The sequence below is a fragment of the Hypanus sabinus genome, chromosome 3, assembly GCF_030144855.1.
Source record: "Hypanus sabinus isolate sHypSab1 chromosome 3, sHypSab1.hap1, whole genome shotgun sequence".
Classification (NCBI taxonomy): domain Eukaryota; kingdom Metazoa; phylum Chordata; class Chondrichthyes; order Myliobatiformes; family Dasyatidae; genus Hypanus; species Hypanus sabinus.
The window spans coordinates 118,713,441-118,728,288 of NC_082708.1; the positions used below are offsets into that span (position 1 = coordinate 118,713,441).

The following is a 14,848-nucleotide window of genomic DNA, read 5'->3' on the forward strand; positions in this document are numbered from 1 at the left end:
AATTATTCAAAGATTCAAAGTACATTTATTATCAAGGAATGTATAAATTATACTACCTTGAGATTTGTCTGCTTACGTGTAGCTGCAAAGCACAAGACCCGAAAGGACCAATTTTTAAAAAAACAACCCCCAATGCATAGAGTAAAACAAAAAGAAAACACAAATCGTACAAGCAATAGAAGTGAGTAACGACGACAGCATTCTGAACTAAACTGAGTCCTTAGATCCAAATTCCTGGAGTGGGGCCAAATCCTCAGTGTTTCGTTCATCATATTAGTGGGGCAAATCGCCGCAGAGCTTGCAGATACGAAGCTCAGTAGCTGGGGCAGTCAGGATCCTTAGCATTGCAGAGAGAGGAGCCCCCAAGTTATCTGGGCTGGTATTTAAGTACCTCTCGCTTTAGGACCCAGGCTCCACTGTGGCAAATTACTCTGGGTCTAGATTTTGCTGCTGAAGCAGCCGTTCTCGACTTCTCCAAATCAGCTTGGTGCCCAGAGCAATCCAACCTCGCCCGACTCTTGGCACTCTGCCTTTTCAGTCTACCTGGGCTGGCATTTTAAGATGTCTGAACAGCGGATTGTGTCTTGCACTGGGACCCAGGCTGTGCCACGGCAAATCACATCGAGCCAAGATTGCGCTGCTATTGAAGCTGCTCTTCACCTCTCCAAATTGGCTCGGTGCTTTGAGCGATCTACCCTCACACCCGGGTTTGTTGGACTGACATTGGAACTCCTCTGCATCGTCTTCTTCTCTCCGAAATCGTTCGCTCCAACCGGCATCGTTCCATCCCAAGTGCATCCATTTTGCAGTGCACCAGCAGGGCACATCTCGTGAGTTTGCTTTGCTTTTGCTCGCCTCTTCTAAAAGAGCATGTGAGCCATAAAACTGCGTTGTTGCCTAAAATACACAGCTCAGAAAGATCTGATTATTGAAGCATATTTTTCTTCCTTGGCAGCTTCAAAGTAAGTAAATCACACAACAGTTTTGGAAAGATGACAGTAGAGATCTTTGGTTGGAAAGCAATAGACAACATATGGCAATGACTGAGAAAATAGGGGCTTGTGCAGTTATAATTCTACATCTTTCCTACCCTGAACCACAATTATTAATATGCCTGATTCTGGATAATGATCCCTTTCTAGATAGTAGACCCCAAAATGGTCTCAAAGTTGAACTTGGTTGAAATCCCAGTTAAAGCATACATACTTAGTGGCCACTTAATTAGGTATACCTGTACACCTCGTTAATGCAAATATCTAATAAGCCAATCGTGACAGCAACTCAGTGCATAAAAGCATGCAGAGGTCAAGAGGATTCATTGTCATTCAGACCAAGCATCATAATGTGGAAGAAATGTGATCTAAGTGACTTTGACCGTGGAATGATTGTTGGAGCCAGATAGGGATGGTTTGAGCACCTCAGGACCTGCTGATCTCCTGGGATTTCCATGCACAACAGTCTCCAGAGTTTACAGAGAAAGGTGCAAAAGAGAAAAAAAAACATCCAGTGAGCTTCAGCTCTGTGGGCTAAAATGTTGTATTAACATGACATCAGCTGAGAATGGCCAGATTGCTTCAAGCTGACAGAAAGGCAACAGTTATTCAATTAGCCATGTATTGCAGCACTGGTGTGCAGAAGAGCATCTCTGAATGCACAACGGGTCAAACCTTGAAGTGGTGGACGGTGAACATACACTCAGTGGCCACAAATTCCTAAGGTCAATCACATGAAAGCTTTAAGATGAGGAAATCTGCAGATGCTGGAAATTCAAACAGCAACACACACAAAATGCTGGTGGAACACAGCAGGCCAGGCAGCATCTATAGGGAGAAGCGCTGTCGACGTTTCGGGCCGAGTCCCTTCGTCAAGCTCATCAAGATGGGAAGCTGAATGAGTTTACTGAAGGGATGAGCAATGTTGCAGACTGGAAGGATTTGAGTGCGATGAATCATTTCAACATTTGGACGTCATCTGTCTCTGGAGGTCACACTGAATTTTGTAACATGTATTTCAAGCTAGGTTTGGTATTCTATGGTGCTGTTTCCATTTGTGGTATATGCTTATGGGTCGGGAAAGTGCTATTGAAGAGGCCTTGGTGTGTTTTGATGATAGGTTCTGAAGTACAATGCACCTGTAGTGGAGATGATCAAAGTAAAGGCTGTAGCAGTGCAAATAGATCAGCAATTATGATTGAAATTGAAAAAGATTGAGGGGGTAAAAATCACAATAGCTAAGGCTTTTATTTTAGAATTGGCTTTAATATCCTTTTAGAATTTTTCTCATGTTCTCCTTCTCAGTGGAATTTGATGTAACCTTGTTTCCTTTAATGGCAGGTATACTTAATTACCAGGAGTAATTCAAGAAAAGAAGGAAGTAAGTATAGGCATACAAATTTATCTGGCTACTCTTGTAGCTTCATTTATACCCTGAGCTCACATTTTTAACAGTTCCAAAGGTTCAAAGGTCCAATTTAATGCCAGAGATATGTATACAATCCTGAAATGCTTTTTCTTTGCAACCATTCACAAAAACAGAGGAGTGCCCCAAATGTTAGAACCTCTAAGTCCCCCCCCCCCAGCACCCCTCCCTCCTGCATGTAAGGGCAAAAAGCAACAATACCCACTCCCCCCACCAGCAAACAGAGCATCGGCACCCGCCACCGAGCACTCAAGCATGAGTAATGCAACAGCAAAGACTCAGACTTGCAGTTACCTCAAAGACTTCAAGTTTCACCCAGTATACAACATACCACAGGCGCTCTCTCTCTCTCTCCCTCCCTCCCCCTAATAAGGGAGAAAGAGGTGTCTCCGCTTTCCCAGTGAGTGGGGAGACATAACAAGCAGCTCATAGGTTTATAATGTAAAAAGTCGTTATGTTGCTTTTTTTTGAGTGTGCTAGAAGATCTCAAAGATCTCGGGTCTCCGGGCACACAGTTGTAGATATTTTGACTCCCCTGACGCACACGGGTCTCCTGCCATGATACCAACTCTCAATCTGCTCATCTCCAGAGCCCCGAGATCCTAGGCTTACAAATCCGAGCCAGACTCTCAGGCTGAGCCCTTGGTGTACTGAACCACAACGGCCGGTTATGAAACCCCGAGAGCAGGTCCCATTCCCGCAAAGAACCAAAGTCAATGTGTAACTCCAGGTCAGGGTGTTCAAAAGAATCTTGAAAGGGAAAAATAAAGATATTAAAGATGGAAGTAGAGCTGTTTCTGAAGATGCAAGCAAAAGAGTTGCCATTACTCTGCTCTGCCTCCAAATTTTTGCAAGTCCATTGGATTCTTTCAAAGGACCAGATTAATTTCAGTGGTTCCAGGTTTTTTTATTGTATACATTCTGCGATATTAAATTCCATTTAATATCAGAAAATGTATACAATCTACAACCTGAAATTTTCACTCTCCGCAGACATCCTCAAAACAGAAGAAAACTCTGCAGAATGAGCGACAGAAAGAAATGCCAGAACCTCAAAGCCCCCACCCTTCTCCTACACACAAGCAACATCATCCCTCCCCGTCCCCCCACCCACATCAGCATTCCTGGTACTCACCATTTAAGCAATAGCAAATCCCTCTCTTCCCCCCCCCCCAAAGAGAGCCCATGGTCTACAGCACAAAAATAACTGTTCATTCCAACATTTCAACATTAAATTATAATTTTCATTTTTAATTTAAAAAGTAAGGGAAAATGATAAACACCAGGGATTCTGCAAATGCTAGAAATCTTGACCAACACACACAAAATGCTGGAGGAATTCAGCAAATCAGGCTGCATCTATAAAGGAAAATAAAGAGTTTGTTTTGGGTGGAGATCCTTCATTAGGACTGGAAAGAAAGGCAGCAGAAACCAGAATTTTGTTCTTGCATCATTCTCACTGTTTTTACATATTGCAAATATGTTGTATAATCAAAATTAATTGAAATTTTTTGGAATTTTGTTTTATTTCAATGTAGTTGATTTTTTAGAATGTGATTTAGTAAGTTTCTTCTCTTTTAAGATGTTCAACTGGATGAAGTGGGTTTCAACATAATAAAGAAGTGTATCCATGCACTTGAAACCCGTGGTAAGCTGATTTTTTTTTGTTCAGCACTTCTGAACAGTTCTATAAACTGAAGTATTTCAATTTAACCAAACTGCTATTATAACTTACTGTAAAAAATATTTGCAATCTTGAAATAAAGCAAGATTCTCTTGATCTTATTTTCTGATAGATGAAGAAATTTTGTGTGAAATTATTTTGTCTGTAAGCAGTAGTGACAATGTATACTAACAGTTTATTGATCATTGTTGATATGATTTTTGTTTTGTTTCTTAGGACTCAATGATCAAGGTTTATATAGAGTGGTTGGAGTCAGTTCAAAAGTCCAGAGGCTGATGAATTTGTTGACTGGTAGGTGTTTGATTAATTATGCAGACTAAAATAAAGCTCTTCAGGTTGACTGCCTTGAATCCAGCAATCAGTAATCCTGTTCCACCACTGTGTTGGACATAATTTTTGCCAGCCTAATTTCAAATTTCACACTTTGCCACTCAGCTCATTGCCACTGTTTTGTTGGCACCATTAGCAGAATCAGCTGCTGGCACCGTCTTTAAAAGAAACAAGCTCTTCCTCTGTTATTCTGCTTTTATTTTTATAATCCATGCTTATCCAGCCCCAGTCATGTCTTCATTCAATAAAGGAAGTGTCTTTCGTGGTGTAAAGCAGTAAACACTAAGCGTTATCTATACAAGATGAGGTGGAAGTTCTGAAAAAACTTGGCAGAGATGTCCTGCGACTTGTCTAACAGTGGGACTTCCACAGTTTATGATATAAAGAAACAAAAAGAAAAGTTGCTCCGGTTCTTTGCTGACAGCGAATTGTTAAAACAGATGTGCATAAGGAAAACGATGAAAGATCGAATATGTTCACAGCTAGATAAAGTTCTCATAAAGTAGTTTCAACTCCACATCAGTGAAGGTGTAGATCTGTTAGGAGAGATGGTGAAGGAACAAACAAAATTATTTACAGTCTATTTTAAATGTAGGGTGAGGTGATCATCAAGCGGGTTAGAGGTGCTTATTTAATTCTAATCTAAACACCTGTGATTTGGCAAAATCACTAATCTGCACTGCAGAGGTCCCAATCATTCTGGATTTGTAGTGGTCAACCTTTATTCCATTTCAGTTGGGCACAAAAACTAACAGTGTGGATTGAGATCAATCTGTTCTGCTGCTCTTGCGAGACTCCCCATTCTTCCTTTGACTGCACTTGGCTTTCTTGGCACTGCAGCATCTATCAATATTGAGCTCAGACTACCATAACTGACCTGCAAAGCAGTGCTGGCCTGGAACCATAGCATCCAGTTCCTCAATTCTGTGGCATCATAGGCCATCAGTTCTCTCATCTGCTTTCACTTAACTTCCATTTGGAGCCTAATTTGGTTCCATCAGTCAAAACGCTGATCTGAGCTACTGCTGTGGCAGGATCCTGGTTCCTAGCCCGGAATAACCTCAATGGCCATTTGATGCCATCTTTAGCCTTTAGACATTTTTAAAAAATTGATAACATAAGAAAACAAATTAAAATCATGCATTTTTAAATCAAGGCCATTAACCTTATTCAAATGAATGTAGATTCACTCTTTACATAGTGCAAGTAATCCCTTAGCTATGGCCAATTATGCTCTGTGATTGGACTCAGTACCAAGTCCAGGTGAAATTGACCAAGCAGCTCATCCTCTGACTTCAAAGTTGTAGTTCAGAAGTCTGGAAGTCAGAGTTTAACTGATTTGTACCATTAGGAGTTAGTTGGTCTCTGGAGTTAGCAAGCAGAGATAATTACAGGAGATTTATATAATGAAATTTAAGTGTATTTTACTCTTGCTAGCCCTGTCACCCTTTAAAAGAACCACACAATCAGTTAGGCATCCTTTACTTGTCTTGAAAATTTTTCATCTCCAAATAGATATCAAATTCCTTGCAAAAATGTATCCAGCTTGCAACACTTCAGAGCGTATAGTATTCTGGATGTATGCATGGTGTTATTGTAAGCATTGCATTGTAAACAATGATATTCTAATTGCTGATACAGCAAATAATTGCTGCAATACTGTGGCCTAATGATGTTGAAAAACTTGTGCCCGTTGCATGTAGTTCACCAGTGAATCAAGCTCAGGAATTTCCATGGGAAGTCCCGGACTGTTTCAGTTGGTAAGGTGGGATGGGGTTCCTTCTTCAGACAACTAAAGTTGTCCCCCAGGACCTTCATTTCACAAAGTTGTATAATTGTCCATTTCCTGTGGCTGTTTAGCACTCAATAGCAAGGGTGCCCTCATTTGGCCCATAGCAAGATCGTTTGGAACATCTTTTGCATTTAGTCATGGTAGAAAATGGATCTTTGAAGATTGCCATTCTAAGCTAATTGTAGCGTAATGTAATGGATGACAGATGACACATGTTGTTCATAATAGAAACTGTTTTACATATTTCACAAACACAGACATTGAGTTGTTGTGTTTACTTAGAGGCAGAGGCTGACATCTTGACATCAGGATAATTTTAGTTGTGTTTGTATTGGACGTAAAGGGCTGTGGCTTTTGTTAAGCACATAAAATAGCTCTGGCATGTTTTATTCACAAAATTCTACATAATATTTAGTTTTCCTAGCAATAGTGATCATAGATTTGTACTTCTCATAATGAAGTTTGATGCTTTGCGTTAAGGTCAGCATGGAACTTTCTTCCTAATTGTACTTTTTACAGATAAACAAATGGAAAATAAATGTAGAAGGAAATCACAGTAAGATTTTTACTTGGATGAATTTGCAGTTTTGAATTCGCACCCCTAATATATTTTAAGAATCAATTTTTCCAATTCATTTTCTTCTATTTTACTGCGGAATGTTATTTTTAAATGTGTATCAATTTTTCCTTGCTGAAAGCAGGTTCCTGATATGTACACGAGCAGCATATGTGTCTTGTCATATGTGCCATGGGAATTCACCTCGGTTAATACTGACAGTGGTCTACATTCCCCCCCTGGCAGACGTGGAGTGTGCTGTGAATACACTGCATGCCAACATCAGTGAACTTGAGACCAGGTATCCGGAGGCTTTGCTCATTACAGCGGGGGACTTTAACCAGGCCAACCTCGGAAAAGTGCTGCCAAAGTTATACCAACTTGTCTCCTGCTCCACTAGAGGCCCGAATATACTTGACCAATGCTACACAGCAGTCAAGGATGCCTACCGTTCTGTCCAACGACCTCACTTCGGAAAATCGGACCATCAGGCCGTACTCCTCCTCCCGGCTTACAAACAGAAACTGAAGTGGGAGGTCACGGTGTCAAAAGTGGTGTCGCGTTGGGCAGAGGAAACGGATGAGGTCCCCCGTGACTGCTTTGAATTGGTGGACTGGTTAGTATTCAAGGACTCAGCAGCTAACCTAGATGAGTATGCCTCAGCTGTCACGGACTTTATCTGGAAATGCAGAGAGGACTGTGTGTCTCGCAAGACAATTAAGGTATTCCCTAACCGGAAACCTTGACTGAATTATGAGATCCAGTCCCTTTTGAAGGCTAGAGCTGTGGCTTTTACCAGTCGCTACAGGGAATCCAGGAGTGAACTTTGGAAAGCCATTAAGGGCGCCAAGAGGCAATATCGAGCCAAGTTGGAAGCCCAGGCTAACCAGAGCGATGCCAGTAGACTATGGCAGAGTCTAAATGAGATCACTGGGTGCAAAGAAAAGGCTGGGAATATCAATAACTGTAGCACTTCCTGACAAACTTAACGTATTCTACGCAAGATTCGAACTGAAGAGGGGTGTCCCGCCCCCTCTGGATGAACTGGACGTGGTGGCGTCAAGATTCATCGCCACCGAGGAAGACGTTAGAAGAACCTTCCTGGAGATAAATCCAAGGAAGGCGACGGACCCAGATGGCGTCCCGCGACGGGTTCTCCGGGCCTGTGCAAGCGAGCTAGCTGAACTGTTTGCTGACATCTTCAACTGCTCCCTGCTTCAGCCTAAGATCCCCTCGTGTTTTAAGAAGGCAACGATAATCCCGGTGCCGAAGAAAAGCAAGGTGGTATGCCTGAATGACTACCAACCTGTGGCTCTAACATCAATTGCTATGAAGTGCTTTGAGCGATTGGTTATGGCACACATCAGCCATAACCTACCGGTCAATCTCGACGCTTTGCAATTCACCCACTGGAGCAACAGGTCAACGGCAGATGCCATCTCTCTGGCACTATGTTCCTCCTTAGAACACCTGGAGTATAAAGACGCATATGTAAGGCTCCTTTTCATCAACTACAGCTTTGCCTGTAATACCATCATCCCAAATAAACTGATTCCTAAGCTCCAGAACCTGGGTCTTAGCACTCAGATCTGCAGCTGGATCTTCAACTTCCTCACAGACAGGACCCAGGTTGTAAAGATAGGGGACAAGTTCTCCTCTACAATCACTCTGAGCACTGGTGCCCCACAAGGCTGTGTACTCAGCCCCCTGCTGTACTCACTGTACACCCATGATTGTGTAGCCAAGTTTCCATCGAACTCAATATATAAGTTTGCTGATGACACCACAATTGTAGGCTGTATCTTGGGTAATGATGAGTCTGAGTACAGAGAGGAAATTAAGAACCTGGTGGCATGGTGCAAAGACAATAACCTATCCCTCAACGTCAGCGAGATGAAGGAATTGGTTGTTGACTTCAGAAGGAGTAGCGGACCGCACGACCCCATCTACATCGGTGGTGCGCAGGTGGAACCAGGTCAAAAGCTTTAAGTTCAGCGGGGTGAATATCACAAATGACCTGACTTGGTCTAACCAAGCAGAGTCCACTGCCAAGAAGGCCCACCAGTGCCTTTACTTCCTGAGAAAACTGAAGAAATTTGGCCTGTCCCCTAAAACCCTCACTAATTTTTATAGGTGCACCGTAGAAAGCATTCTTCTAGGGTGCATCACAACTTGGTAGGGAAGTTGTCCTGTCGAAGACCTGAAGAAGCTGCAGAAGATCGTGAACATAGCCCAGCACATCACACAAACCAATCTTCCATCCTTGGACTCACTTTACACCGCACGCTGTCGGAGCAGTGCTGTCAGGATAATCAAGGATAAGTCCCACCCAGCCAACACACTTTTTGTCCAACTTCCCTCTGGGAGAAGGTTCAGGAGCATGAAGATACGTATGGCCAGATTTGGGAACAGCTTCTTCCCAACTGTGATAAGACTGCTGAACGGATCCTGACCCGGATCTGGGTCGTACCTTCCAAATATCTGGACCTGACTTGCACTACTGTACTTTCCCTTTTCTATTGTCTAATAATGATTTATAATTTAAAATTTTATTATATTTACTTAGATTTGTACTTCAGGGAGCGCGAAGCACAGAAACAAATATCACCGTGATGATTGTACGCTCTAGTATCAATTGTTTGGTGACAATAAAGTATTTGTAATTTGTAATTGTAATTTGTGTGTACACCAATGTACAGTATATGCTTTGAAAATGATTTAGGAGGAGCTGCGTGGGAACAGTGTGTTCCCACGCTTACTGTTGGAGTTTTGTTGCTAAATGTTTATTGATGTGTAGAATTGGTCATGACTACTTTCCACTGCTGCCCTCTTTAACTCTTTCTTTAGGATCTGATGCTGCCAAATCTGCTTTGCTAATGCATTATTTGACATTTGGAAAGGCTACAACAAAAATAAATGGTAGTGGATTACATACTTCGCATGAAAGCAAAGTAGCCTTCCATAGCCTGCCAAATCAAGCAACTGACTTCAGTATTAAATATTAACATCATAATGCTTAAACATTTGATAGCATTTCCACTAAAATCTCACTTATTTTATTCTTTTGTTCCTAGTTGAATTAAATATCTTTGTTAGAACATATGTGGAACAGTAACATTAACATGTTCTTTCCTTTACAATGATTTAAAAAATCATTTTTGGGGCATGGCTATAGCAGGAAGGTTAATGTTTATTGCCCATCCTTAGTTTCCTTGGAAAGATGGCAGTAAGCTGCTTTCATCTGTCATACTCTTGCACAGAAAGCAGAAGAGATGCCACCGGGTTTGAAGGCTTTCAGAATATGATAGTGTAGGTAATTGTCCTTCTTAAGGACTACAATTCTACTATTTTCTTCTGCATTGAAAACTTAGTACTGAGTTGTGCTAATAAACGTAATGATATTTTCCAGATGCAAAGACCTGTGCTGAACTTGATCTCGATAACACAATGGAATGGGAAACAAAGACCATCACCAGTGCACTTAAACAGTATCTGCGGTGAGCAGCTGTGCCTATTTTGTACTTCTTTCAAGCTGTCATGACCAAAAGCAGTTTATTTTTAAAAAAACCTGTTCAAACTTTAGAATCTGAAGCAACAATTACATCACTCAACCTTATGTTGTAGGGTTCTAGAAACTGAAATCAGAGTCAACAGCACAATTACACAGTTAGAAGTGGATGGCAGTCTTTAGCAAAGATCTCACACCACTTCAGGTCTCATGGAATCATTTCAAAGGCAAGGAGGGAAAGTTTCTTTCAATACTCTCTACTTCCCTCAGTCAATTTGATATGACTGTAATCTCCTATGTTATTTGAAAACAACATCATATTTTAACTCCAGGTGGCACCTGGACAACATAGAGCTCGACAGCCTGGATAAAAAGGGCTTTCGGTCCATATTTGTCCATGCAGACCAAGATACATATTCAAGCAAATCCCATTTTGCACCATTTGGTCCATATCCCTCTAAATCTTTGTCATTCTCCTACCTGTCCACATACTATTTAACTGTATCTAATGTACTTTCCTCAGCTACCAACCCTGGGAAAATGACTCCTCTCTTTATGCCTCTCATAATTTTACATACTGCACATTTATGAGATTACCCTTCAGTCTCCTATGCTCCAACGAGTAAAGCTGCAGCTTGTCTAACCTTTATAGATAACTCAGTCCCTTGAGTCCTGGCAACAGTAGTCCTTGTAAATTTTTTTTGCACTCTTACCAGTTTTAATCTCATCTTTTCTATAACAGGATGACCGAAACAGAACACAATCCTCCAAGTGTAGTCTCACCGTTGTTTTGTGCAATTGCAGCGTAACCTCTCAACTTCTATATTAAACCCCTCTGACTAATGAATGCCAGCATGCCACAAGACGCTCTATATCATCTTCCATTCAATGTCCTACCTTATTTTGTTCTTCAAAAATGTTAACACTTTGCAGTAATCTGAATTAAATTCCATTTTTTTCATTCTTCCCCCAACCTACCCAGCTGATCAAGGTCCTGCTACAATTCTTGGTTCTCCTTTTTACTGCATACAACACAGTAATTATTTTGTTATGATCTGCAAGCTGACTAACTACTTCTGATATTCTTAGCCAAATAATTGCAGATGACAAATAACAATGAACTCTGATCCCTGTGGCATACCACGGGTCACAGACCTCCAGCAAGAGAAACATTCTTTTGCTATTATCCTGCTAATTTTAAATCCAGTTTTTCAGCTCCGTGTGATCTGAGCAACCTAATATGTAGAGTATTAAAAAAAAAGCCTTATGAACAAGAGTTTAATTCTTTTCTGAACAAGAGTAGCTTTGTGGCAGAGCTCCAGAGGAGTGGTCAAGTCCTCAGGGACATATACAAAATAATGGAGCAACTCAGCACATCAGGCAGCATCTATGGAGAGGAAGAAACATTTGACGTTTCGGGCCAAGACTCTTCATCAGGCCTGGAAAGGAGGGGAGAAGAAACCAGAGTAAGAAAGTTTGGGGAGGAGAGGTGTTGCTGGGGGGGGGGGGGGTATGGAAGGAGCGCAAGCTGGCAGGTGATAGGTGAAACCAGGTGTTGGGGAAGATGGGTGGTGGGGGATGAAATGAGAAACTGGGGAGGGGGTGATAGGTCAAAAAGATAACGGGCTGAAGAAGAAGAAATCTGATAGGAGAGGGCAGTGGACCATGGGGAAAGGGAAGGAGGAGGGGCATCGGAAGGAAGTGATTGGCAGGTGAGTAGAAGGGAAAGGGGTAAGAGGATGCCAGAAGGTGAATGGAAAAGGAGCGAATGGAGGGCGGAGAAATTATCTGAAGTTAGAGAAATAGTGTTCATGTTGTCAGGTTGGAGGCTACCCATACGATATGTGAGGTGTCAAGCAATTTTGCTCCGTCTGCCACAACAGGCAGGTCTTCCCGATGGCTATTTCCCATTCCCATTCTGATACTGTACTTCGGTCCATGGCCGCCTCTGCAACCACGATGAGGCTGCTGTCCGGTTGGAGGAGCAACACCTCATATTCCATGTTTAGCAAGTCTTGCAGCACTGAATTGCTCAGTGAAAAACAATATGTACATCAGGCAAAATTCTCCAATAAGAGAGAGCTTAGTCTTTAGATACCCAAAGAAATGCCCATTATGAACTTCATCAGGGGGAGGGGTCTCCAATGACCAGAACCTTAACTAGATTAACAATAAGTTCTGTGACTGGAAGAAAAGGTCAGAGGTAGTGAGGGTCCCACCTCCCAACTCTCAATGCCTTTTGAACATCTAGTGAACACAAGTCAAGACTGCAGCACCATGCAATTACACTGCAAGCAATTTCTGTTGTTGTCTGTAAGGGGTTTGCAACTTCTCTCCATAATCCGGTGGCTTTCCCTTCAGTTGCTCTAGTTTCCTTCCACAGACCAAAGACACATGGATTAGGTTTAGTGAGCTGTGGGCACGGCTATTTTGGCACCAGAAGCATGGTGACACCTATAGGCTGTTCCCAGTCATTAATGCAAAAGTTGTATTCATTTGTATATTTTGATGTTTCAGTGTACAGTACATGTGGCAAATAAAGTTAATCTTTATCACTTCTTCTGTCCACTTGTCTGTATTATTGTGGCTGCAACAATACTGAAAAGAACTCAGCACTATCATGACAAATGGGCTACTTATTGGATCCCCATTTTCCACACCAAACCTTTATTATTCAAGTCACTAAATGTTTTGCTTAGATTTTCAACTTATTTATTGTTTTATGAATGTTACAGGAATCTTCCGGAGCCTGTCATGACTTACAAGTTGCATTCAGAATTCATCTCTCTAATCAGTAAGTAGCCAAGTACAGAGCAGCTTTAAAATACAGAAAAGGTTTGCAGTTTGTTCTTGTGGAACAAGTCAGATATGGGACCTGACTTTGCATTAATGCTCTGTCCTCAACTATGAGTGGGGAGAGGGTAACACCAAGTCAGGAGTGTTGGATAGTGGCAGTGGCATATTTTACAGATTAAGCGATTGTTATAATGGGAGGGATGAACTACAACATTGTATTTTTATGACAGAATGAAAATCATCAATTGGAAACTTTGCAATGGCTATCTAATGTAACAAGACACAGGCAGGAATGAGAAATGGGGTGGATTGATATGCTTCTAACCTCTAGTACCAATATAAAGGATATGGTGCAGAGTAGATTGGAAGCTGATTAGGTGGGAACCAGAAGGAAAAATTTCACAATTGCTGAAATCTTGAAATTTTGGCAGCTGATTGACTAATTGATTGAATGATAAATGATCCAAGTAATGCTACAATAGTAGTTTATTATGATGGAATCAAAATGAATTTTAAAGTTTAGGAAAAGATCAGATCTGATACAGTATGATGGTTACAAGCAGTCTGGTTCATTCTGAAATTGGTTAGAATTTGAGTGAAAACTATAGAAATGTTATTGCGTTCTTTTCAATATTTAGTTGAAGAATTTGAGGTTCCTTCATGACTGGATATTAGTGAAAAAAAATCTATCAGCAATGGAAATACAGTTGTTGCATAAGATAGTTGCAAAATAGTTGAATGAGGTAGTTGTCTGTAGTATTAAATTATTAGAATTTTTATTATTATTTCTTTTAGAGGGGGAGACTAAGACCAAGGGACACGGCCTCAGAATAGAGGAGCATTCACTTACAACAGAGATGAAGAGGAATTTATTCAGTCCGATGATAGTAGCGTATCTGTTGAATTCATTGCCACAGATAGCTATGGAAATCAAGTCATTAGATATGTTTAAAATGGAGGTTGATAGCTTCTTGATTAGTGAGGGTGTCATAGGTTACAGGGAGAAGGTGGGAGAATGGGGTTGAGAGTGATAATGAATCAGCTGTAATGGAATGGTGGAGTAGACTCAATCAGTCAATGACCTAATTCTTCTCCTGTGTCTTGTGGTCTGGAACAAGTAGGATAATTTTGCCTTTTGTTCCCTTGAGCTCAGGTGATTGAATGATAGTTTTATTGGGCAATTCAATAAGATAAATGTAAATATATTTCTCCTGTTAGTGAAGAAATCCAGAACAAGGGATCTAGTTTAAAATAGAGAAAAAACACATAAAATAATACTTGACCATTTGGGAATCCCAGTAGCCCCCTGTCAGGATTCCCACCGTATCTTTAACCTTACTGTGGGCAAATGGGGCTCATCAGCTGAGGCTGGCAGCTCGTCGAGGAAAAGGAAACTCTGATCTTAAACCTCCACTGCCTTGTGGCGATACCCACTCATGGGGAAGGCTTCAGGAGTAAATTCCAGAGGAAAGTCCCTAAAGCAGTCCTACGTTGAGTTCAACGCTGACTGGTATTGCTGGTACTGTATCAGTCTCTGCTGTTCCTTTGGGTTCATCAGATGCATGGAGAGGGGGAGCTTGCTACATAGACAACAGCTTGCTCTCCATATCGTACTGCCCAGGACAGCTGGACAGCGAGGGCACAATATCCATGGTTGACCCTGACTGATGGAGGCCTCAATTGTGTACACTTAATTCACTGCACTGTAACATTCCTAAAAAGAATGTGAATTAAGTATGTTTGTGTTTAAATAATCTGGAAAAT

General features: G+C 41.4%; 1 protein-coding gene across 2 annotated transcripts in view; it reads left to right on the forward strand.

Moving 5' to 3' along the window:
• The window catches only part of arhgap10 (Rho GTPase activating protein 10), a 229,334-nt gene that overhangs the window by 151,428 nt on the left and 63,058 nt on the right, over positions 1-14,848 (forward strand). For both annotated transcript variants that reach the window (XM_059965015.1, XM_059965016.1), the window contains 5 exons: positions 2,334-2,373; positions 4,001-4,066; positions 4,319-4,393; positions 10,190-10,277; positions 13,024-13,082. In XM_059965015.1, coding sequence (XP_059820998.1) covers positions 2,334-2,373; positions 4,001-4,066; positions 4,319-4,393; positions 10,190-10,277; positions 13,024-13,082 — 328 coding nt within the window. The remainder of the gene's footprint in view (positions 1-2,333; positions 2,374-4,000; positions 4,067-4,318; positions 4,394-10,189; positions 10,278-13,023; positions 13,083-14,848) is intronic.